Raw genomic sequence first — 26,517 nt, 5'->3', positions numbered from 1 at the left:
GGCGTGGTCCCAACTGACCTCGGATCGTTGGGTCCTGCGCACGGTGGAGTTTGGATACCGTCTTCAGTTTATTTCTCTGCCCCCCTCCCATCCTCCCTCCTCGTCCCTCTTCAGGGACCCCTCTCACGAGCAACTTATCGTCCAGGAGGTTCGCAAGCTCCTGGTCTTTGGAGCTATAGAGGAGGTGCCGAAGGAGTTAAGGGGTAAGGGGTTTTATTCCCGGTATTTCTTAATCCCCAAGTCAAAAGGGGGCCTTCGGCCCATCCTGGACCTGCGAGGACTGAACAAATTCATCAAAAAGTTCAAGTTCCGCATGGTATCCTTAGGAACCATCGTTCCTTCCCTGGATCCCGGAGATTGGTACGCCGCTCTCGACATGAAGGACGCATACTTCCACATTGCGATTTTTCCTCCGCACAGGCGGTATCTACGCTTTGTGGTAAATCAGGATCACTACCAACTCACTGTCCTCCCCTTTGGTCTCTCCTCGGCCCCTTGGGTATTCACCAAATGTATGGCGGTCGTCGCTGCTTCCCTGCGCCGTCGTCGTATCCACATCTTCCCTTACCTCGACAACTGGCTTATCTGAGGCACTTCGGAGGCGCAGGTATTCGGCCACGTCGCCATCATCAGGGAGCTGTTTGCGAGGTCTAGGCTTGACCATCAACCCAGACAAGTCCACTCTGGTGCCTACGCAGAGGATAGAGTTCATCGGGGCATTGCTGGACTCCAACCTTGCGACAGCCAGTCTTCCCCTGCCCCGGTTCCAAGCCATAGTTTCCCTGGTCAAAGGTCTGCAAGCCTTTCCGACCACGTCTGCTCAAACTTGCCTCGCTCTCCTGGGGCACATGGCAGCATGCACCTTCGTCACAAAGCATGCAAGACTCCGCATGTGCCCGCTGCAGACCTGGCTCGCATCGGTCTATCGACCAGGCAGGGACGCCATAGACACAATCATAACGATTCCATCGACCATTATAGGCTCCCTCAGCTGGTGGTCGACGTCCTCCCAAGTGTGTGTGGGCCTACCATTTCACGCCCCCCAGCCCTCAGTGTCCTTGACAACGTACGCGTCATCGCTAGGCTGGGGTGCACACCTGGGGATCCTGCGCACACAGGGTCTCTGGTTGCCAAGAGAGCTGACTCTCCACATCAATGTGCGCGAGCTGCGGGCAGTACGACTGGCATGCCAGATGTTTCAACGCCATTTACACGGCCGTTGTGTTGCGGTGTTCACGGACAACACAACGGCCATGTATTACATCAACAAGCAGGGCGGGATTCGGTCCTCCCCCCTGTGTCAGGAAGCATGCCTGTGGGACTTTTGTATAGCCCACTCTATTCACCTAGTGGCCTCCTTTCTCCCGGGAGTGCTGAACACCCTCATGGATCACCTGAGCAGGTCCTTTCTATCCCATGAATGGTCCATCCATCCGGACATCCTTTACTTGGTTTTCCGGAGGTGGGGGTTTCCCTGAATAGACCTGTTCACCTCCAGATTGAACAGGAAATGCCAGGTGTTCTGCTCCCTTCAGGGTCACTCCCCGGGCTCCCTGGCGGACGCGTTCCTCATTCCGTGGAAGGGACATCTTTGTTACGCTTTTCCACCCTTCCCTCTCATCCACCGAGTCCTGATCGAAGTCCGCAGAGACAGAGCCCGCCTCATCCTGATCGCTCCAGCTTGGCCGCAGCAGCCCTGGTACACCATGCTGCTCGACCTGTCCCTGGCGGACCCAATTACCCTACCTCCTTGGCTGGATCTGATCATGCAGGATTTCGGCAGGATGCACCATCCGGATCTACAGTCCCTCCATCTGACTGCATGGCTCCTGGCTGGTTAAGCCAGTCCGAGTTGCGCTGTTCTGCAGCAGTATAACAAGTGTTGCTGGGCGGCAGGAAGCCTTCCACGCGTTCAACCTACCTCGCAAAATGGAAGTGCTTCTGCTGCTGGTGCAACCAGCACGGCCACGCCCCACACTCCATACTAGTCCCCACTATCCTGGACTACATGTGGTCTCTCAAGCAGCAGGGATTGGCGATCTCCTCTCTACGCGTTCACCTCACGTCTATATCCACCTTCTATCCAGGCGAGGCTGGCAAGTCCGTTTTTTCCCACCCCATGGTGTCAAGATTCCTCAAGGGCTTGGAGCGACTGTATCCTCACGTCAAACGGCCTACCCCTACTTGGGACCTGAACCTTGTCTTGACCAGGCTCATGGCGCCCCCCTTCGAACTTTTAGCCACATGCTTGCTGTTGTACCTGTCCTGGAAAGTGGCCTTCCTCATCGCTATCACTTCGGCTAGATGAGTCTTGGAGCTTCGGGCTCTGACCGTGGACCCTCCGTATACGGTATTCCATAAGGACAAGGTACAGCTGTGACCGCAACCGGTGTTCCTCCCTAAGGTCGTCTCCGCCTTTCATGTTAACCAGGACATCTTCCTGCCAGTCTTTTACCCAAAGCCGCATTCATCCCGACAAGAGCAACAGCTCCATTCCTTAGATGTCCAAAGGGCTCTCGCTTTCTACATTGACAGGACCAAACCCTTCCGCCATTCACCGCAATTGTTTGTGACAGTGGCGGAGCGCATGAGGGGCATGGCAATCTCCTCCCAGCGTATCGCATCCTGGGTGACGTCCTGCATCCGGACATGTTACGACTTGGCCCACATTCCCACGGGACCTCTTACCGCCCATTCTGCCAGGGCTCAAGCTTCATCTGCCGCGTTTTTGACCCATGTCCCCATACAGAAAATCTGCCGCGTGGCCACCTGGTCTTCTGTACACACCTTTGCATCACACTATGCACTGGTCCAGCAGGCTAGAGACGACGACGCTTTCGGCGCAGCGGTTTTACAGTCCGCAACGTCTCGCTCCGACCCCACCGCCTAGGTAAGGCTTGGGAATCACCTAATTGGAATGGATATGAGCAAGCACTCGAAAAAGAAAAGACGGTTACTCACCTTTGTAACTGTTGTTCTTTGAGATGTGTTGCTCATATCCATTCCACACCCGCCCTCCTTCCCCACTGTCGGAGTAGCCGGCAAGAAGGAACTGAGGAGCGGGCGGGCCAGCAGGGGTATATATCAGGCGCCATACCGGCGCCACTCCAGGGGGCGACCTGCTGGCCCACCGAGTGTTGCTAGGGTAAAAAGTCTCCGACGAACGTACACGCGGCGCGTGCACACCTAATTGGAATGGATATGAGCAACACATCTCGAAGAACAACAGTTACAAAGGTGAGTAACCATCTTTTTAACATTCACAGTACAAATGTACAGGCTCTCTTGTCTATTTTCAGCATTATAAAAAAATCAAAGGTCTATTCTATATAGAATATAGAATAAAGGAAGAGGGCTCCCCTACTATGGGTCTTTTTACCCTACGAAAAGTGCTAAATCAGTAATAAATAGCTGCCCATTTAAGGTATTTCAGTAGAAGGATGCCTGGAAGCTACAAAGCCTTTTATAAACACAGGGTTAATTATACAAGCACTCAAATGGATTGCACTACCCAGCCACAAGCAGTCTCAGACTCAATTATATATTTAGCATAAAAATCTCATCTAACCCCAGTAATTAACTAAATAAAATTCACAAGCAATCACAGACTCAATTATGTATTTAGTGTAAAAATCTCATCTAACACCAGTAACTAACTTACTAAGTAAATAAATGAAAATTCACAGTCTACAAATCTAAGAAGCAGCAATTAGAGTTTCAGGTTTGGACTAGGAATTCTGAAAGGCAGAAAAAGGAAAACCAAATATTCATACCATAATTATAATACACTGCTACCTCGATATAACGCCACCTGATATAACACGAATTCGGATATAACGCGGTAAAGCAGTGCTCCGGGGGGCGGGGCTGCGCACTCTGGTGGATCAAAGCAAGTTCAATGTAACACGGTTTCACCTATAACGCGGTAAGATTTTTTGGCTCCCAAGGACAGCATTATATGGAGGTAGAGGTGTACTTAGCGCTTATATATCATATTTCATCCCTCAATCTCTTAAATGCTTCATAGAGGAGAGGAGGTAATATTATTATTCCCATTCTATAGATGCAGAGAGTGAGGCACACAGAGGTGAAGTCACTTACTCAAGATCACCAGGGCTAGATTTACACTTTGGAGCCCTCCCTCCTCACCGCCTGTGTCTCAGAGCTCCGGGGGCCTCCGCCATTTGGAAGCAGCTGGGAGCTGCAGGGTACCCCCACCATCTGCAGCAGCTCAGATTTCCTAACCACCACGAGCATCGGAGGTACCCTGCCACTTTTAAATTTAGGCACCCCACCGCCTAGCACCCCTGCACCCACAGACCCCCCCACGGCCCAGTGCCCCCTTGCAGCCCCACCATAACTTCCCAGTGCCCCACACAGACCCCCCACTGTCCAGAGTCCCCCCCACAAACTCTCCTTCCAGAGACCCACTTTTCCAAGCCCTGCCTCCTGGCCCTGCCGGTAGGTGGTGCTATCCACCAGGCTGAGCAAGGAGTGCTCCAGCAGGACTGCATGGGACTGTCTCCCCCTCAGCCAGCCCCGCCCCCTGCTGGGACCTGGGAGCAGCAACATTCGAATTTTTAGGTGCCCCTAGAATGCCTGCTGTGCCTAATGAGAAATCTGGCCCTGAAGATCACACAGCAAGTCAGTCTCAGAGTCAGGAACAGAACCCAGGTCTCCCAATCTCAAGCCAAGGTCCTATACACTGCATCATGCTACCCCCACAGAGGGCTTAGTGATTAAAGCAATTGATTGGAAGTCGAAAAGTCTTTTGTTCCTGTCGCTGCCGTTGACTTGCTGTCAGTGTGTCACTGAGCATAGCACAACAGTGTGCCTCAGTTTACCCATCCATAAAACAAGGCAAATAGTTTGGGTGGCCAATCGCACAAAACCAAACACCACTGTCCCACCCCTTCCCTGAGGCCCCACCCCTGCCCCCCTTCTCCGAGGCCCTGTCCTGCTCACTCCACCCCCCTCTCTCCATTGCTCGCTCTCCCCCACCCTCACTCACTTTCACCAGGCTGGGGCAGAGGGTGGGGGTGAGGACTCCAGCTGGGGGTTCAGGCTCTGGGGTGCGGCCAAGGATGGGGGGTTTGGGGTCCAGGAGGAGGCTCTGAACTGGGGCAGGGAGTTGGGGTACAAGGGGGTGAGAGCTCTGACTGGGATTGTGGGCTCTGGTGTTTGGCTGGGGATGAAGGGCAGGGGTTTGGGGTGTTGGGGAGGTGCAGGGTGCAGGTTCCAGAAGAGAGTTTGGGTGCAGGAAGGGACTTTGAGCTGAGGCAGGGGGTTGGGGTGTGGGAGAGGGTTTGGGCTACAGGGTCCCGTGAGTGCTTACCATGGCTCCTGGGAAGCAGCTGCCAGGTCCCTGCAGCCCCTAGACTCATGGGCGGCCAGGGAGACTCTAGACGCTGCCCTCACACCCGTAGGCACTGCCCCCACAGCTCCCATTGGTCACAGAGCTGGCCCTCAGGACAAGGGTATCACACGGAGCCTCCCTGGCCACCCATTCATCTAGGGACTGCAGGGACCTGGCTGCCACTTCTGGGAGCCACACAGAGCTAGGGCAGGCAGGGAGCCTGCCTTAGCCCCAGGCCCCCGCTGCACCGCCGACCGGACTTTTAATGGCCCAATTGGTGAGCTGCCAGGGTCCCTTTTTGACCGGGCATTCTGGTCTGAAAATGGATGCCTGACAACCCTACAGATAGTGCTTCCCTCTGGCACAGGAATGTTGTAAGAAATAAGAAACGTTTATAAAGCATTTGGAGATGTTTGGATTAAAGGCAATATATAATTGCACAGTATTATTATTTTCATTGTAAATAACTCAATGTAACTTTGAGGACCTGGACACTAAAGACCCACCTTTTATGGGAACACGGATCCTCAGCTAGATTCCACTGTATTTTGTGCTTACTCTGTTAAGTTTCAAAATCGTTTTCCTTTTTTGCTTTGCTTGCATACGTTCATGTTATCATGTTCTTCGTTATGGTCTTTTATGGACAAACATGTCAGATAAACCAGAACATAATGCTGACGAGGCTTGAGTAGGGCAAGCTGATGGCCATTGGTTTGCAGGGAAGAGAGTCTGGCTGTCCTCGGAGGGTGATGAAACTCGTAAATGCTCTGTTATTGCATCTCTATTGATCTGCCTCACTCTGAACCTTCTAGTGGCAAAGTGACTCTCCCTTCTTACATCAGAATGCTGACACGCTGCTCAGCCTCTGCTTGCTCCGCCTCCTCTTCCTGCACCACCTTCTTCTGGATTCCTGAAGTTATTAAGAGAAATAAGGTAGCTGAGGCGACCACATGCAAGTTGTGGCAGCCTGCAGCAGTGCGCATCTGCCTTTTGTGACATTACTGCTGCCTGGGAATTTCACTCTGAATGAAGCCGGTTTCCTTTTCAGCAAGCCTGCCAGGATGGGCCAGTGCTGCTGCAAGCTTTATTACTGCCGTCCATGCCTGGACAAGACGGTACTTTGCATCTTCCTTTTTATGCTTCATTGAAAGGGCAGAGAGCTAGCTGTTAACGCTGATTAAATCTGTGCTCCTTCCTCTAGCTAATGTAGGTAATGTGCCTGGGGTGACTAAGAGGGGTGTAATGCTCATCTTATTTAGAATGTGCTGACTTCTCATTCACTAGTATCAAATCAAACCATTGGTTTCACATACACTGCAGTGCCTTACATAATTTTATCCTGCAGTCTCAAAGTGACAATTGAATTTTCATAAAACAATAAGGTACCAGGAACATGAGCTCTACTTACAATTGATTTGTTGTTATGATTTTCACACATTTTTCATAGACTCGCGGAGCTCGAGTTATGCAGGATCCCTGCATGGAGTTTTAAAGTTAGCTTTTCACTTGCAGAGATGATTCATTCTCATGCTGTCCTAAGATTTTACCTCTCTATTGTTCCTCCTTTTCTGACATTATATAATCCATTAGAAAAGAAGCAAGGCAAACTATACATTTTCCTTTGTGAGGGTGAATCTGTACACAAGCAAAACCTTGAACACTGAATGAACTGTGTTACATGTGTCAATACCAAGAGCAATATCATAGCCACAGGTAGTTAGAGGATAGCATGTGGGAGAGAATTTTTATGTCAATTCTAACACATAGCTCATCATGCTATTCTTTTGGACAATTGCCTAGATTTTTGAGCATATACAGAACAGGAAGAGAATGTACATATGATTTTAATTTGCTTAATAGAAAAGATCTTGGCAGGAACACTTGCTGGTGCAGTACATTTCATAAAAGACTGGATTTTTGCAAGATCCGTATAATAGGTCTAATGAAAAAGTCTCCCTGCCTCCCATTATACGTTCAAATATAGCTTGAGATATGTTGCCAGCCAGGTTAAGGAAAATATATGGTTTAATATAAAACTCATTAAAATATAGTCACTGGGGAACATCCTGGTGATCAGTTCTGCTTGGAAACTTTAACCTAAGGGGAATTGTGGGGGGAAGTTGCCTGCTACCTAGTATGATTGAAATGGCACTTTTAAAGTCACCCCTTTTTGGAAAGAAAGATAGTCGATCATTATGAACATCGGTTGCAATGGGATTTCGTTATTGCACCTGCAAGAACCAGCTGAAATATTTATTGCTGTAAGAGTATTATGAATGTGTATGCTTGCCCTTCCAGTGATAATATAAGGCCTTGCTCCAAGTGACTGTGAACAAAGCACAGCTGTGACTAAGCACCATTTCCACACCAAAACATTCTGAAATATTTTCAAAGGTGCAGAGAGGTATTGTGGAACAGTGACTATAATAGCAAATGCTATAGAGCATCTGTGTGCAGTGCATGTTTGTACTATGTATAGTTCGAATGGAAGAAATGCTCAGGGCGATACTACATGTATAGTTATAACTTGGAATATAACACACCAAAAGCATCCTTATTGAAGACCTTGTGGCAGAAGGGAGTATGGTCTGAGGAAAGAGCACAGACAGGGTGTCAGGACTCCTGTATTCTGTTCCCAGCTGCTGCTGACGTCCCAAGTAGCACCTGGCAATTCTCTACACCTCTCTCTGGCTCATTTTACCCATCCGTGAAATGGGAATAATAATATTTACCTCCCTGACAAGGTACTGTGAGGTTTAATAATTAGTATTTCTCTGAGCTCCTCAGAGAAGAGGCACTCCGAGGCAAATCCCTTTGGAAGTCTACGCTTCTGCCTGAATAAGGTTCACAGGATACAGCCCAATATTGGTGAATATATGTCACTTAACCACAGATGATGGCACAACCTATCACTGTGATTAGCTGCTATTATTTATTTGGATTAATTGCTTTTTCATTTTTGTGACTTTGTTGGAGTTATATTGGTGTAAATCCAGAGTAAGTGAGGTCAGAATCTGTGCAAAGAAAGTTTTGATTGAGTGAGGCATGTACAATCAAGCTCAGTTTTATTCCTTTCTCATCTAGTGGAAATGGAAACACTGTAAGATGTGGCACTGGCTTCACTATGAGTTGAGCTCTTTTACAATGGAGCTGAATTTGGCCCTCAGCCACTATCCCCTAGAGCTGGATTCAAACTGGTGACCTGGAGAAGAAAAGGCTGTAGATCCCTTTAGCCCTCTAGTCATGAAGCTTGATTATTAAGGCTCAGGGCTAGGGAGCATGATTGTTCCTTTGTCTACTGTTACATATTCTTTGTTGCTATAAATATTAATGGAGTGGATTAATTCAGTGGTCTGTCATGTTCATTTGGATTCTTACACATTTATTTTGGCAGATGTTAGCTTTTGTTTTGAGGAGTTATGTAAAAACAGTGATATTTTTGACACTAGACCCAATGAACCTCAGCACAGGATTTGATGATGCTGTGTTTTCTCATCGGATTCAGTTTGACTTTGCAGTCATTCTTTGTTTAACTGGTGCTAGAATCCCTGATTTGCTGGTTTTATTTACCAGGATTGAAGTAGTGGCCCTGAGTAGAGTTGTGTTAATGAAGATGAAGAGAGGCTTTTTTCATTTCATATTAATATAGTATTTACACTGGTCTCACAAATATCTACAGTCCAACCACATAATATACCACTGACAAAGCAAATTAAGATAATAGAACATGTCAGGGATTTGTGAGTTCACTGCACATCCAGGATATTCTTAGTCATTATGAAGATTAGCTAATGTCATACCTATCTCCTCTGTCAGAGAGAGAAACCAAAGGCGAATCTCTAAACCATCAATTAAAGACTCTGAAATTATTTCTCAAGGATGTTTATAAAGAATTGGAAAATTGAATGTATGTGGCATTGTTCTAATAAAGAGAAAAAAAAACTTTTTCAATGAGGGATTGTTTTAAAATATTTGGCACTGAATTTAATCTATACATTTCACATCCAGCAAACAGCAAGACGAGATCCAGGAAGGCAGTCGGAAACCTCTGGCCAATAAATAAACTGGACTATTACTGACAGCTCAGGGTCCAGGGGATGCTAAGTGTGGTAATACTGTGGTCTTCATATGGGTGAATCCAGTGTCCAGTTACTCAGAGAGCATAGCACATTCAGAGAAAACATTCTGTTATTCTGGAGAGAGTAATCAATATATCAGTCATCTCCAAGACTAGAATAAGCCTTTCAATAGGAATAGTGGGGGCAAAGAACACAACTAGTTTTAAGATGGAATTTGATAAATCCAAGAACAGGATTATATGACGGCGTTGTCTGTGATAGCAGGGGTCTGGACTCGATGACTGAAGAGGTCTCTTTGAGTCCCATGTCCTCTGTTCCTAGCACTCTAGTAGCAGTAAGCATTCTTCAATCTCAAAAGTCTATGGGTATGTGCCCCTGAGAGGTAAAGAATTTACTCAGTTGGTGTTATGGCAGCCATGACTGAAGGGACCCACTCAACAGAGACAATCTCTGCTGTATCTGTGATGTTTAAAGGTGATGTTTTGACCCTTTAGGCTCTGCCTTCTCCGAGCTCTTTTCCCCCTTGCTAACCTGGACGGCTTCCTCTCATAACTCCAGAGACCTTTGTTAAGCTCTTGTTTCCAAAAGCTGAGGTCTTGTGTGTGATCTTCCCAGTTGTCCACATCCATGTCCATTTCTTTGAAGTATCGCTTGCACACAACCTTGAAACGCAATTCTGGGCGTCCTTTGGGTCTTTTTCCAGATGCCAGTTGGCTGTAGAGGATGTCCTTTGGGATGTGCCCATCATTCATTTGGCACACATGCCCAAGCCAGCGGAGGCGTCTCTGTTTGAGAAGTGTTTGCATGCTGGGTGTGCTGGCCTGCTTGAGCACCTCAGTGTTGGTGACTCTGTCCCTCCAGGGGATTCCAAAGATTCGATGAAGGCAATGCATATGAAAGCTGTTGAGCCTCTTTTCCTGATGAGAATATAAGGGCCATCTCTCACTCCCATACAAAAGTGTGCCAATGACACATGCACAATACACACAGATCTTTGTGTGTTCTGTCAGTTTGTTATTTTGCTAGATCCTCTTGCTCAGTCTAGACCAGTGGTTCTCAAACTAGGGCCGCCGCTTGTTCAGGGAAAGCCCCTGGCAGGCCGGGCCAGTTTGTTTACCTGCTGTGTCCACAGGTTCGGCCAATCACTGGATGGGAACTTCGGAAAGTGGCAGCCAATGCGTCCCTCGGCCTGCACCATTTCGTGCAGCTCCCATTGGCCTGGAGCGGCAAACCATGGCCACTGAGAGCTGCGATCGGCCAAACCTGCCGACGCAGCAGGTAAACAAACCGGCTCAGCCTGCCAGGGGCTTTCTGAACAAGCGGCGGCCCTAGTTTGAGAACCACTGGTGTAGACATTGTTGTGGCAACTTTTCCATTGCGAACGTTGAGTTCTGTTTCAAGTGAAAAGTTGACTGCGATAGGGGATCCCAGGTATGTGAACTCATTCACCACTTCAAGTTACAAGTTAACATAAAATGATCCTATGAAGAGAGCTTATACATTCATTCATACTGGGTTTCATCATGGGATTTTTTTTTTTTTACTCTAACTGTGAGATAAATAACTTGGCAGAAATTTACTGAGGTTCCATTTTTAACGGTCTCTCTTTTTTTGCAAAGATGTGATAATTATTTCCTTGTTTTTCAGTGTCGTCATTTAAGTAGAATAATAACAAGTGTCTGTCTGACTTCAGTATATATGTATGTGTATGACATTGGTTTATGTAGTGCTTCCTTGTATTAAATAGATTTTGTTTGAAAAGGTCAGAGCTGGTGAGACGAGCTGCCCAGCTGCAGGAATATACCTGGCAATAAAATATCCAATGTACTCCCTTGCACTCTGCCTGCAGCCCCTTCCTTCCCACCAATTCTTTTACATCTCTATTGACTGTATCACCTCTAAAATGCTTCTTAAAATGACTCCACTGTGTTAGTCAACTAGTATTGGCTAATGCTGTGATGTTCTCAGGGGCGTCTCCAGGTACCAGCGCAGCAAGCACGTGCCTGGGGCGGCAAGCCATGGGGGTCGGCATGCTGGTCGCCGTGAGGGCGACAGCAGCCTTCAGTGGCATGCCTGTCCCGCGGCTTCGGTGGTAATTCAGCGGCAGGTAGCCGAAGGCGCGGGACCATCAGATCACCCGCAGAAACACCGCCGAATCCGCGTACCCGGCGGACTGAAGCCACTGAAGGCCTCCTGACTGCTGTGCTTGGGGCGGCAAAAAACATAGAGCTGCCCCTGGATGTTCTGCATAAAGGGAATCCTGTTCAGGGCTGCTGCTTTGGGAAACAGCTCTCATGATTGCCATATACAGTCACCAACAGAAAGCGCTTGGCGGAAGCAGAGGAGCGTTGAACATACCCATACATTTCTCAGCCAGTTCAGTTCACCTCTTTGCATGTTTTATTCAACAAAATTTTGCACGCTGCCTAGTGTAGTGGGGTCTCCAGTCCTGACTGAGGCCTTTAGGCATTACTGCAAAACAAATATCATGTAATAATGCTGATGGGTTTACTATTTACTGTAGTAAACAACAGTGGTGTAGTGGTAAATAAAACTACCCCCTCCCTGCCTAGGGGCTGCAGGGATGTACAGGCTGCTTCCGGGAGCGTCGTGGAGCCAGGGCATGTAGGAACCTTGTTCCCGAGAATGCTGGGAGGCAGGGGGAGGAGTTGAGGGAGGAGGAGGAGTTTGTCAGCTGGGCATGCGGACGCCCTGGAGTAGCCTTGGGGACCCCCCTGGGTCCATGGACCCCAGTTTCAAAACACTGCCCTATGGCGGAAACTGACCTTAACAGCTGTAGAAGCTTAGCCAGTAAATATTGTCATTTCATTCACATAGTGTTTAGAACATTATTTTTTGTAAAGTACCACACAGTCTAAGTCTGGTGCAGGACATAGGCAGGGCAGGTCACAAATCTCAACTCGCTTGGTCTCCCTGCTGCCAGAAATCCCCAGCGTAGCACGCCCAGTGCCACCTGTTTACCTGCTGCTGGTTCCCAACCCAAAAACTGAGGAACTAACTAGAAGAGGAGGAGGAAGGTTGGCTTGGACCATCCACCAGTTGGTGTGTGAAAGCACTGGTTGGAAGCCAAAGTGAGTGGTAACAGACAGCCTGGCAGCGGTGGATAGACAGGTGGGTGTGGTGACGGTATCACACTCACCAGCTAATGGTTGGAACATATTTGACAACAGATATATAATATATTCTGATAAAATGGAACGTCTAATTCTTGTTGATTGTTTGTGTTGGATATTTTGTGACATCACCTTCACATTTACTAAGAGTTTAAACCAGCTGATTTATTTAAATTAAGGCCATTTTACATTGCTGTAGTCAAGTAAAAAGGACCTTTAAGTGGGTGTAAATATAAATCACTCTCACTTTGAGGCCCCTCCACACTGCCAGAGTGGCGAAAAGTGACCTAAGTGTAAATAGGAATCAGGCCCAGAGACCGTGGTGCTCTGCAGTTCTGTGGTAGTGAAAGGGGGTTGCAGAATCACCCCAACTACAGTCTGCTGTCAGCCATAAAATAGTTCATTTAAAATTATTTCTAGCTCTTTTCTAAGACTATAAATGATTTGTGTGTGTACTTTTAGTTTCTACTCTAAAATATGGCCTAGATTTTAGAACAATATATATTTTCTTTTTGTTTTCTTTCAAAATGCTTGCTACAGTTCATCCAAGATGGCCTAAAACCAGTCAAATGGTGTTGTGTCATAGAGACAAGCACCGGGTGGGAGAGGCTTTGCTGAGACATGTCCATTACAGAGGCAGTGTGAAAGCAGAACACAGGAGCACAGAAAGGTTGCAGAGGGGATGCACTCACTGCTGGCTAAAGAAGAAACAACAGGGGCAGGAGGGGGAGTCTATTAATCTTTTTTTTTTCTTACTGTATTTCTGCCCTTTTTATAAAAATTTTCTTCTTTAGTTCTTAATTTTATCTTTTTTATCATTTATTTCTGTTCATAGTTTTGTTAAATTAACCGTTGGACTGCAGGGAAATAAAAATAGGTTACAGAATCACCAGTTTTCTGCCATATGTTTCATAATGCCTGCTGCTGAACTGGTCCTTAAAGTGCCAGGATTCCCTTCATTCCTGCATACTGTTGACCAGTTTACTTGCTGGGATTGCTTTCCACTGAATTTACTGCTGCCTTGCATGTTGCCTTGAATATGATTTTTTCTGTAGTGCCTTTTAAAGACTCTGGTTCTTTCCTTACTGGGAGCATATTTATAGTAGCTTGATTTAGTTCTCCTAGTTATTGGTGACATTCCCAGTAAGATATGTTCTTTTGTCTCATCCCTAATGTATCACAGGATACATTCCAATTTAGAAGTGGCTTTATGTGCATGCTGTTACTCTGGGATCACTTGTACTAAATTACTCTCCTGTGGATTTCCCTGCAGCTAGCTTTCTCTCCTTATTCATTCAGCTCTTATGAAATATCTGCTACCAAAATCCTTACTCTTTAGTAGAGACATCTTAGTATTGCCAGTATAGATATGTTTTATATTCTTCTGGCTAAATGTCTGTCTGAATTCTTTATTATATGTTAAAATAATTCAGGGGTTCCTTTTCTGAGGGGGTCTTTATTCTTCTGCTCTAATTAAAATGTACCATGTCCATATATAAAGCTGGAAATATAGAATTGAAAGTCAGGTTATTACTGTTATTTGCGAGTGTACTGTATGCATACTATGTACAGAATGCTATATATTCATATACACAATCACATTTTTGTGCATGTGTATATTGCTCTATCTAGCTCTAGTTGTATTGCTATATTCAGGGACACAAACATGTTTGTGTATGTTAATATCATTAATACCATTTTATATGTGCTGTCCACACAAACTGGAACCCAGACATGCACCAACACTGACTTGCAAATACAGAGGTGTGTGTAAATATAATATTGTATTCCTTAGTCTCCTGTGAAACATGATTGTGTCAATGCTGGCTTCCACAGTTGGTTTTAAAAGAGAATTAGTTCATAATAATTACAAAACTAGATCTGAAGAATTTACCTAATCTGGTTTGGTAAATAAACATGTGAGAATACTTAGCTGGGATAAATCGAGGGACTATACATATGCTTTCATTTATTTATTTTAACAGAATGAACGTGCCCTTGTGAAAGAAAAGGAGCTGTCAGTCGAGCTTGCAAACATCAGGGATGAAGTTGGTAAGTAGGGCTTCAGATTCTAACAATGTGAAAAATGTCCTTTCTCACTTAAAACAAAAGCAGTTATTCCTTGTCGTGTGGTACAAGGAAACCTGCAGAGTTGTAATAAAGCATCTTACTAAGCCCAGTGGTGAATTTTTGTGGCCTTGCAGGGAACAATAATTTTACCTTATTGTTGTTGTGGAGACAGGTTCATAACCGTACACAGTGGAGCTAATCATGCATTATCTTTACTATTCGCAGACGGTGATCTATAAATCTGTATCCTCTATTCTAACAGCATCTGAACATGCCACCCAACTCAGAAAGCCTTCAGATGTGGCAGTGCACGTTTAGCTAGGAATTCATTACTTTGGTTGTGTGAGTTTACACGTACTGCACTCTGGTTACAAACAGAAGAGCATCAAGATCAAAACCCAAAATCAGTGTTCTACAAAAACTAACCCGTAGTAAATTGTTATAATCTCTCCATGCCTGGAAAGGCAGGGACTAACTCAGCTGGTGCTATTCATCCTATTTACTCTATGTACATCTGTGTGAGCACATTTCCCCTTTTTGTTCTGTTCTGAAAACTGATCAGAAAGGCAGTGACTGTTAGACCATTGATTGTATCTCTAGGGAGAGGAAAACGGGCCCTACTCAGGGCCCAGACATCAGTCTGAATTCTTTGTACCTGAATCTTCCCAGCATAGATGGGGCGTGTTATGCTTGCCATAGAGCAAAAAGCAATTAACGGGGTGGGGTGAGAGGGCAGGGAGTGCTGAACATGTGTCAGTGAAAACATGGCTGTACAGCTTCCACACTACTCCTGCCTAATGGCAAGACTAAGGCCAAAGAGGGGAGCAGGGAGCTAAGAGCCTCATTATCTTGGTTGCATTTGATATGAAGGTTCCATTTTTAAATGGTTCATAAAAGGTTAATAAATGACCAATAGCTGTTTTATATAAATTGTTATTGATTCCGATAGGGTAACTGATTCCTTATAACAATGGCTTATAATCATCGATAACCCATACTCCAACATGCTTATAACATATAGTAACCATTTAGTACCCCTATATAAACGGAGCCTTAATATGAAATGTGATTATTAGCTTGATAGGCTTGCGATTAAGCCATATCTCCCCAGACCCTGCCATTCTGTGTCCCCCCACACCCGCTTCCTTTTTAACCCACACTCTGGAGTGTCAGAGCAGGTGTGAGACACCCACTCAGTGCAGAGACTTTACTTCGGGCTTAACTGTATTTGTCTTCTTCCATTTTTAAAACCCTTACACTACCCGTCCCTGACACTGGTGCTGGAGCTCAATAACTTGGGCTCCCTGCTGTGCCCCTCAAAGGGATTTGCATTACCCAGGCCCACTGTCGATGTAGGAATTTTCAGATTGTGATAGTGCTTCGCTGCTCCATCCCCACAGAATGGTCCAGCGGGGGCCGAGATCACATTTGCAATATCACTTTTATCTTTGTTTTCATCTCTGCTGTGTTCTCCCCTACCCCTCCCAAAGGAATTGCCACAGTGCTTTTGCTTTTGAGGCAGGGAGGGAACATTTGAAAGGCTCTGCTCTGACTCGAAGACCTATTCCCTTTTTCAGGTTCTATGCATCACTACCAGTCTGGCTTTGATCCTGCCTGTCTCTGAGTCTGAAGAGCACACTGTAGGGAACACAAGGTTGTTGCACTCCAGTGCATTTGTGAGTGGAGGCTATGTATAGACGCAAAGAAGGGGCCAGATTCTACTCCCAGTTACTCCAGCTTTATGCCAGTGTAAATCCACTGACATCAATAGAGATCCTTCCAGATTTACACCAGTCTTACTGGGAGCCAAAGGTGTAAACCACTATACACAGTTTAGAGGTCACACTGCAGCACTCTCAATAATGCAGAATCACGTTCCTCTTTGCTTCCTGCCCTACTCATCACTATTTACCTGGTACTTATATACACAACAATAGACATCTTCGCTGTGCAGGATCCAGTCCCAGCCGAAGAATAAGGGCAGCTGTTTTAGGTGCTTGTCTAAGGAAATAAAATGCACTTGAAATGGTCTCTGCTCCTAGGCTCAGCTATAGCTGGGTGCAGGGATTTCCCTAGACCCTACATCCCCCCTGAATTTCCCCAACACCCTGCCTCCCCCTCCCCCAGTTTCATGCAGTGTTGCCAATTTAGTTGTTGGTTGGAAATTTGAATTGAAATTCAAACATTAAAAGCATAGACAGTATATGAGAAAATACTTGTACCTGAGAAAGAAGAATGGGTTTGAAAAGTATGAACAAAGACTAGCTTCCTCAGACAGCTATTATTTATGACAGTGTCAGCACTTTTGTTTCAACAATGTTGGCCTACTTTATCATTTAAAATTATGATTTGTAAGCAAGGTCTGAATGAGCTCTGCCCTGACAGCTAGTGAGGAGCCAGGGGATGGGGGAAAGGCTTCAGGACCAGACTGTATTTACATGAATACACCTACTCTGCCTAGGTATCCAGCAGACAGAGCTTTGCCGCCCAACTGATCAATTTTGGCTGGTGTTGGGTTACAAGTCACTGAAGTAATAAATTTTGGGGGTCATGAAATGTTGTTATCCTTATTGTATGAGTAAAGGGCAGCAGAAGTGTACTTAGCCTGACTGAACGAGGGGAGTTTCCCTCAGTGCTTGATTTGTGCCAGGGCTGAGCTCCAGCACCTCTAGGCTTGGCAGTTCACAGCCCTGGGACCTCTGGGCTTACCGCGTCAGTCATGAAAGTAACAAACTTTCTTGAGCCTCAGCACCTCTTTCATTACAGATTAAGCACTGCTCACCCTCAACTGAATTGCACTCCCTAAGCAGGAGGTTTGGATGTCATATCCTAGTGAAGAAGGAGAGTGGGGAGGGATAGCTCAGTGGTTTGAGCATTGGCTTGCTAAACCCAGAGTTGTGAGTTCAGTCCTTGAGGGGGCCACTCAGGGATCTGGGGCAAGATCAGTACTTGGTCCTGCTAGTGAAGGCAGGGAGCTGGACTTGATGACCTTTCAAGGTCCCTTTCCAGTTCTAGGAGATGGGTATATCTCTATTAAAAACAAAAAGAGAGGGTGCAGCACAGGTGTTTTGCTTGGTGGAGTGGGCTCTGCCTAAGAGTCAGAGGCACTGTTTGACCTGTCCCTCTCTCCTGTTTGGAGACAGAGCTGATTATGCTTCATAGAAAGTCTTTTGGTTTGTTAAGTGACTGCAAGAGCTGAAATCCCTGATAATCAGATCTAAGTGCTTAGACCTGCTGCAGGACAGCATTTTCTGTGGAAGAGACAGCTAGGCCTGCACTATCAGTGAGGTTCCCCCACTGAGAGCTGAAATCACTGAGAGCTGGGTGGAACCTCAAGAGACTGACTCGCAGAGATCACAGTGGCAGGTGACATGACAAACAACAGCAGCCAAGCATTGGACTATGTTTTAGTGACCTTGCTCCAGAATGCTAGATTTGTGACAGGGAAACTTATATAAATATATATTTCCTAGTAGGCCAAGACTTTTAAAATGCATTATTTGCCAAGGTCATTATCTCACGTAGTCACTATCTCAAGAGGTCATTATCTTGGGGAGCTTCTGTACTAAACTTTTTGATTATTATAATTATTTTTTATGTAAGAATGGTAAGTTGGGTCAGACCAATGGTCCATCTATCCCAGTATCCGGTCTTCTGACAGTGACTATTCCAGGTGCTTCAGAGGGAATGAATAGAACAGGAAATCATCAAGTGATCCATCCCCTGTCATCCACTCACAGCTTCTAGCGAACAGAGGCTAGGAACACTCAGAGCATGGTGTTGCATTCCTGCCCATCCTGGCTAATAGCCATTGATGGACCTGTCCTCCATGAACTTATCTAGTTCTTTTTTGAACCCTCTTATAATTTAGGCCTTCACAACATCCCTGGCAAAAAGTTCCATGGGTAACTGTGCATTGTATGAAGAAATACTTCCTTTTGTTTGTTTTAAACTTGCTGCCCATTAATTTCATTGGGTGACTCCTGGTTCTTTTGTTAAGTGAAGGGGTAAATAACACTTCCTTATTCATTTTCTTCACACTAGTCAAGATTTTATAAGCCTCTATCATATCCCCTCTTAGTCATCTCTTTTCAAAGCTGAAAAGTCCCAGTCTTTTTAATCTTTCCTCATATGGAATCTGTTCCGTGCCCCTAATCATTTTTGTTGCCCTTCTCTGAACCTTTTCCAATATATCTTTTTTGAGATGGGGTGACCAGAACTGCATGCAGTATTCAAGATGTGGGCATTTATACAGTAAAAGTGGAGGAGCTTGGTTTGCCATACTGATCAGCTAAGCCAATACTGGCAACCTATATGAAAAGGCTGCAAAACACCATGCCTGTGAACTGCATCATCATGCAGAAAGCCTTATAAGCCAGTTATTGTCAAAGCCAATTTTAGAAAAACTTAATGAGGCTGTTAAGAATGCTGGAGACACAACTCAGTTTATGTGAACCAACATGACTGTTGCATCAGACTTTCTATTTAAGCAAGAGACACCACACACTACAAACTGAATGCCAATGTTCAGTGCATTGTCACTTGTTAATCCTGAAGTTGGACACTGGTTTCGAACAAGACTGGAAAATGCTCGCTATCTTTCTGAAAAAACTCAGCTGACTCTCTAGAAGCATGTGGTGTAACAGTGAAAGACTCAGCAGTTGAAAAAGTGAACAACTCTCTCACCATATTCAAAATATGTGCATACGTGGCTGATGAATGCACCAAAGCAAATAGGCATCGAGTATTAAGTCATTGTGTATGTTCTCTTGATGTCCGTGGTAGGCCATTAGATGCAGTTTAGATGTTCAGGTTATAGAAGACACATCAGCTGCATCTGTGACATCTTAGAAGAGTTAAATGCTTGTAAATTGAACCCCAAACAAAAGGCTGCTTGTGCATTTGATGGATCTACAAACTTCTCTGGAAGACATAGTGGAGTACAAACTTTGCTCAGAGAAAAGTGTAACCCTAATCTCTCCTATACACACTGCAGAGGCCATGTACTCCAGCTAGCACTACTACAAGCTGCAGAATCTTCAAAAGACATTAAAACATCATACATTTAATGGCTTTTTTATACTCTTTTTTTCAGCAAGAGTCCAAAAGGACTGAACATCTTGGAAACAAATGGAAGATACACTGGGATTGAAGTTCAAATTAGTCCAGCCTGGGAAAACCTGCTGGCTTTCTCATGAGCAATTCTTGGCTATTGTCTTAAAATTACTGCAGCCATTATTACTTGCTTTGGAAAGTATCCACCAAGATAGGACAGATCTAAGTAGTGATGCAGGTGGACTACCTTTGTGACTAAGTTCAGAGAAGACTATTGCCATTCTCTCTCTTGTAAGCAGGGCCGTCTCCAGGTGCTTGGGGCGGCCAAGGGGAAGGGGCGGCATGTCGGGCTCTTTGGTTGCAATTCAGAGGCAGGTCCCTCAGTCTCTCTCGGAGGGAAGGTCCGGGCGCCAAATTGCCACTGAAGAAGATTACGATTGCGGCTTTTTATTATTTTTTTTTCCCCCACCGCTTGGGGCAGCAAAAAACCTGGAGCCGGCCCTGCTTGTAAGTCTACTGTTGAAACCACTTGTGTCATTAAACAATGTCATCCAGGCATCTGCTACAACAGTAGTAGATCTTTGTCCAGCAATAGAAGCTACCCTTGGATCTATCAGAGATATCTATTGAAAATGTACTGGAAGAAGCAAAGACTTCAGTCCAGAAGTTGACTAATGAAGGCATTTATATTGACTCCTTAACTGATGAGGACAAGAAGTGTTTGTTAAGCCAGCTGAAAAAGTATACAGATTTGATTCTTACAAATCTACAATAGTGCTTTCTGGATTCTACTCAACTTCCACGTAGCTTTTACAGATGCCTGTCTTATAAAACACCTGTAGTTGAGTGGAGTGAGGCACAACCGCAATAGGGCTGCTATGTGATCAGAACAAAATAGAGAATTTTGAACAGATTGGAATAGCATATGATGAACGAATAAAGATTTAACTTCAACTTCTTTATCATCACTAGTGGTTCGACTCAATCTTTGTGCTATGTTTCTTGGGATGAAAGAAGTAGGAATTCATCTCTTGCTACTCCCAGTCACAACAGCTACAGTTGAGCGTTCTTTTTCCTCATTGAAAAGAGGACATCACAAAGGTGGCTTTAGGGCAGAGCACTGATCTTGTCCCCTGTGTGAGATAGAGTAGTATGAAGAGTGAGCTAACTTGCATTGGCTGCCAAAGGTCAAAAGGGGTCAACATAGAAGCCAAGAATCAATAGGGCACAGGAGTACCCTGGCCTGACCCCCTTAACCCAGACCAGACCAGACCTCTTACTATAACAATGGCTCCATGCCACTGGAAGGTTCCCCTTACACTGAGGTAGTCCTCCCATGGTCAGCTAGAAGTCTACAGGGTCCCTTTGTGCCAGTAGGTCAACACAAAATGGCTGCAGTATAGCTAAGGATCTGGGCCAGAGGTCGGCAACCTTTCAGCAATGGTGTGCCGAGTCTTCCTGTATACACTCTAATTTAAGGCTTTGTGTGCTGGTAATACATTTTAACATTTTTTAGAAGGTCTCACTATAAGTCTATAATATATAGCCAAACTACTGCTATATGTAAACAAGGTTTTCAAAATGTTTCAGAAGCTTTATTTAAAATTAAATTAAAATGCAGATCTTATTAATTTAGTGTGATCCTTGCCCTTGCTTTTCCTTGCTGAGTTTTCCAATGTCTGGCATGTATTTGGATACTTTAAGCTGCACACAGGCTCCTGAGTGATCAGTTGTTAACCAGCTGGCAGGAGATCAGCAGCTGGAACCCCAGATTGGCAGCTGAGGTGAGTGGAACTGGCAGCTGGTAGAACTGAGCAGGGCTGGAGGCCTGGACCCTCTCTGGCAGATGACCTGTGCTGGAACTCCAACTGGAAGCAAGGTGAGTGGGGCTGCGGTGGGGACCCCAGCTGGCAAGGGGCCAGCAGCCAGAACCCCAGAGCAACAGCAGGCTGAGCAGGTCAGTCTGCCCAGCTCTAGGGTTTCGGCGGTGGGCTGAGTGTCTCCATCCACCCCCGCTCTGGAATTTCAGCCGCTGGCTCCTGCCAGCTGGGGTCTCAGCCCACTGTCAGCCTGGGGTTCCTTCACTCAGGCCAGGAGCAGGCACTGAGTGGGACCAGCGGTGGGACCATGGCTGGCAAGGGGCCAGCAGCGGGCAGGGCCAGTGCAAGCATATTTTGCGCCCTAGGCGAAACTTCCATCTTGCGCGCCCCCCCCAAAAAAAATCACATACATTATAGACAATACACAGTCACAGAGTAACATGTTATAATTTAGAATTTATGTTTCTGCGCTTTAAGCTTAGCAAATTTAGAAGCAAGCTCCTCCAAGTCAATGCTGTGAGCAATGTCATGTTCTAGTGACAAGGTAGATAGCCCAAAAAGTCTTTGTTGCAACATTGATGTTCGCATGCATGTTTTTATCAATTTGAGCTTCGAGAAGCTTCGCTCACCACTGGCCACAGAAACTGGGAGAGTCAAGAGGATGTGAAGAGCAATAACTGTGTTAGGGACACTATCTGTCAGCTGGGGGTCAGGGCTGTGGAGAGGATGGGGTCAGGGGGTTTCCAGCTCAGAGGGACTGGGCTTGGAGCTGGGGGTCAGGGCTGTGGGGGGGATGGGGTCAGGGGGGTGCCTGGGGGCGCTGGGCAGCTCAGCTCTGCAGGCTGCTGTTCTCTCCAGGCACAAGGAGAGCAGCAGCAGGGACCAGCTAAGGACCAAGGGGGCAGGAGCACAGGCACCTGAGGCCAAGCTGTGGGGAAGCACTTGCTTACCTTGCTCAACGAGCATCAGGGTCCTCTTTCTTCCTCTGCTCCACCAGACCACCACTGAGGCTCTTTTCTTCTCCATGCCCCTCGCTGGAGCTGATGTGGAGGCTGAGCCAGGGGACAGCCCCTGCTTTCCTCAAGAAGCCCTGGTGTCGCGCTGCCCTTGCAGTGCTCCTGCCACGTGCCCTAAGTAGAGCTGCGCAGCTCTACCCAGCCACCGGCGCTCCCACTGGCAACCAGAAAAATGGCACAGGCTGGAGCCCCTGCTCTGGGAGGGAGAGGGATTCTGAGCCTCTGCCTGCAGCCCAGGGGTTCCCCTGGGTCAGCGCGCCGTGGACAGCCCGAACCTCTGGGCTGCCTCGGCGGCGCCCTGATCCAGGGGGGGCCCTGGGCTGCCTACTGCTGCTGCAGCGCACTGACCCAGGGGACCCCTTGGGCTGCCGGCTGCTGCGGTGGTGCCCTGACCCAGGGGACACTGGGCTGCCGGCTGCCACGGCGGCGCCCTGACCCGGGGGGGCCCTGGGCTGCCGGCTGCCGCTGCGGCGCGCTGACCCAGGGGACCCCTTGGGCTGCCAGCTGCCCTGGCGGCACCCTGACCCAGGGGAATCCCTGGGCTGCCGGCTGCCACGGCGGCGCCCTGACCCGGGGGTCCCTGGGCTGCCGGCTGCCGCTGCGGTGCACTGACCCAGGGGACACCCTGGGCTACCGGCTGCCGCAGTGGCGCCCTGACCCCGGGGACCCCTTGGGCTGCCAGCTGCCCTGGCAGCACCCTGACCCAGGGGAATCCCTGGGCTGCCGGCTGCCCTGGCGGCGCCCTGACCCGGGGGGCCCTGGGCTGCCCACTGCCACTGCGGCGCGCTGACCCAGGGGATTCCCTGGGCTGCCGACTGCCGCCGTGGCACACTGACCCAGGGGAACCCCTGGGCTGCCGGCTGCCACGGCGGCGCCTTGACCCAGGAGAACCCCTGGGCTACCGGCTATCCCGGTGGTGCCCTGACCCAGGGGAACCCCTGTGCTGCCGGCTGCCACGGCGGCGCCCTGACCCAGGGGAACCCCTGGGCTGCCGGCTGCCCCGGCGGTGCCCTGACCCAGGGGAACCCCTTGGCTGCCGGCTGCCGCAGTGGCTCCCTGACCCAGGGGGGTCCTGGGCTGCCGGCTGCCGCAGCGGTGCCCTGACCCAGGGGACACTCTGGGCTGCTGGTGGCCGCTGCCACCGGCAGCTCAGACTCCCTCTCTGTCCCAGCAGCAGCGGCTGCTCAACCATTTAAAAAAATATTTGGGGGCGCCGCTTTTTGGCACCCCCAAATCTTGGTGCCCTAGGCAACCGCCTAGTCCGTCTGAATGGTTGAACCGGCCCTGACCCAGTCCCTTGTCTTCTGGACATATGCAGTGTGACCATTCCGCTGCCTCTGTGGAAGGAGGGCAATCCAATTTACTGGCTTCACCACTGTTCAGGGCATCTTTATATTACATATGGGCTTAGCACCAAGCACTTAGAAGCGTCTGTAGTAAAACCAAATTGAAGTGTATTTAACAGAGCTTGAGTAAAGATTCAAACGAAAGCAGATACAAGGATTTTGAAACAATAAGGTTACAGGTAAAAGAAAAACATCCAATTCAATCTGTAGCCTATACTTAATAACTAGTTACTTTCTTGACCCAATGGTCAGTCCCTGTAGTGCTTGCCCAGTCCAGAAAGCTGGGATCCATCTTTCATGAGACGCCCCCGCTGGCAGTGTCTTCCCCGTAATGGATAATACCTTGTGCCCTTTCTCATGCTCTTATAACAGTTACAGACTATTGTCTCTTAGCCCAAAGGGGTCCCCTATTCAAAGACTTGTCTCTGGGTTCTTTTGTCTTTGTAAACACTGATGTCTGCATCTTGCCCAGACTATGAACACAGGGCTGGGCTGAATCGAGGATGCTGATTGTTCTCAGTGTTGATTGAGTCAGTTCAGAGACCTGCTTTACCTCCAGTGACAAGTTTCACTTCAACAGTTTTGAAACCTACTATCCTACATTTTTCTTATCTCTTAAACTCTTTCCCATACAAACATTGTGCAATAACCATGACAATTAGCGAGTTCTTAGCTTTCAGCAGAGACTGCACACAACTCTCTTCAGTGAAATATTGAGAAGAGAAGCTAGTCGGACGCAGGTGTAATATGCCCACCTGGGCAGGCCTGGGCATTTCTGTGTCACAGAAGGTTATTTTGTTCTCATATTTGTCTGGTTTTTTTATTGCCAACATTTAAGCAAACAAAAGAATGAATCATCATAGGCTATAGCCCATCATAGGCTAGAATGGTAGGTAAAAGCTCCATGGCAGGGATTTGGGGAAAACATACAATGCATACCTAACTCTTGGATATTCTGAATACAAAGCGTTCTGTCTGAATAAAAAGGAATATCTCCCAGTCACTTAAAAATAATGAAGTACAGGCTGGTTAATCAGTTTGTACATTTGTCAGCAGTTCATGATTTCCCATAATAATAATAATAATTTAAGGCTTTCAGACTTATAAACATCTGAATAAACCAACGTACCAAGCCCAGACTAGACAGGTTTGATTGGGATCATTTTGTGGAGTAAAAACATTGTATGTCTCATGTTATAGCTTATATTATAGCTCAAGATTACTGCTATAGGGCTCGATCATGTGAGGGTCTGAGTGACACAGCTGCCATTTTCTTCAGTGGGAGTTGGTGATAGGCCTTGTATAATCAATGGAGTAAAATAACAAAACTTAATCCTAATTTCAGAGCACTTAACATCTTGGTTTCAAAGAAACCTTACTTGGCAAATGTAACCCTTACTGCTAAAGTATCAGCAGTTATAAGACTCTTAAATCTGCCATTAGAGTGAAATAGGAAAGTACATTTTCAGTCCTGGTACTCATGGGGGATGCATGGATATCCAGTGCTATAAACACTGAGGAATTTGTGTTACCTTATAAAAGCAAGATCTGCCCAAACATTATGCCAGAAATGCGAGTGCTCTTAACACATTACACACAGTCGGTGCCAGAACTAGAAGCTGATTCTCATAAGTGTTAAACATATGCACTTTTCAGTCATTCCTGGGAAGCCATTGAAGCTGAAAAAGGCCTTATCCTGGAAGGTGTTAAATGCCCTCAATTCCCCTTCAGATCAATGGGAGATGAGGCCATTCCAAACTGTGTTGGATCTGGTTTAAAAATGATCAAAATAATCCATTAGTTTGCAACAAATAAAGTATTATATAGAGAGGGACATGTAAATAGCTAGATATTTAGTTAAACAGGAAATACATCCTGAAGTAGATGTATCCAGATCATCCAAATTTACAGGTGTTTAAAAACACTTGTGCATAATACTGCTACAGATGTCTATGGACAAATCGTGCAATCCTTTTTCACAAAAATCCCTTCAAAGTCTGAGAAATAAGGCCTGCAGGATTTTTCTGTTTATCTACAACACTAAGTCAGAAATAAGGTTAAGGAAAAGAGAGCCCATATGTAATATAAAGATATATGGATCATAATCTCTAAACAATGACTGTAGAGATAGTCCTCTGATCAGAAACAGACAAACTGTGAGGGAGACAAGGTGGGTGAGATAATAATATATCTTTTATTGGACCAACTTCTGTTGGTGAGAGACACAAACTTTTGAGCAGCTACCCAGAGCTCTTCTTCAAGTCTGGGAAAGGTACTCAGAACTCACAGCTAAACACAAGGTGAAACAGATTGTTTAGCATAAATAGTTAACAGATATTGTAAGAGACCATTGAAGGTGAAATGGCCAGTTAGCATCATTGCAATCATATGACAAAAAATTGTGGGGGGTTAGTGGGTTGCAGATTGTTGTAATAAGCCATAAATCCAGGGTCTTTTTTAAAAACAGGATTTTTAGTGTCTAGCAAAGTTATGAATTTAAGCTCCCAGGCTCCTCTTTTGAAGTGTTGCACATGTTTCCTTTGAGGGTGGGGACTGAGAGGTCAGATATAGAGTGATAGTTTTGTGAAAACTGTTTGCCCTTGGATAATAGGGTGTTTTTGTCTTTTATCATTTTCCTGTG

At 46.6% G+C, this 26,517-nt stretch overlaps 1 protein-coding gene across 1 annotated transcript in view; it reads left to right on the top strand.

Annotated features, from left to right (window-relative positions):
- Nucleotides 1-6,385: 6,385 nt before the first annotated feature.
- The window catches only part of LOC127043303 (microtubule-associated tumor suppressor candidate 2-like), a 69,663-nt gene continuing 49,531 nt past the window's right edge, over nt 6,386-26,517 (top strand). The window contains exons 1-2 of the mRNA XM_050937303.1: nt 6,386-6,471; nt 14,555-14,621. Of these exons, the coding sequence (XP_050793260.1) occupies nt 6,418-6,471; nt 14,555-14,621 (121 nt within the window). The 5' untranslated portion in view covers nt 6,386-6,417. The remainder of the gene's footprint in view (nt 6,472-14,554; nt 14,622-26,517) is intronic.

Source organism: Gopherus flavomarginatus, chromosome 1, assembly GCF_025201925.1.
Source record: "Gopherus flavomarginatus isolate rGopFla2 chromosome 1, rGopFla2.mat.asm, whole genome shotgun sequence".
Lineage (NCBI taxonomy): Eukaryota > Metazoa > Chordata > Testudines > Testudinidae > Gopherus > Gopherus flavomarginatus.
This window is presented reverse-complemented; position numbering and strand designations above follow the sequence as displayed.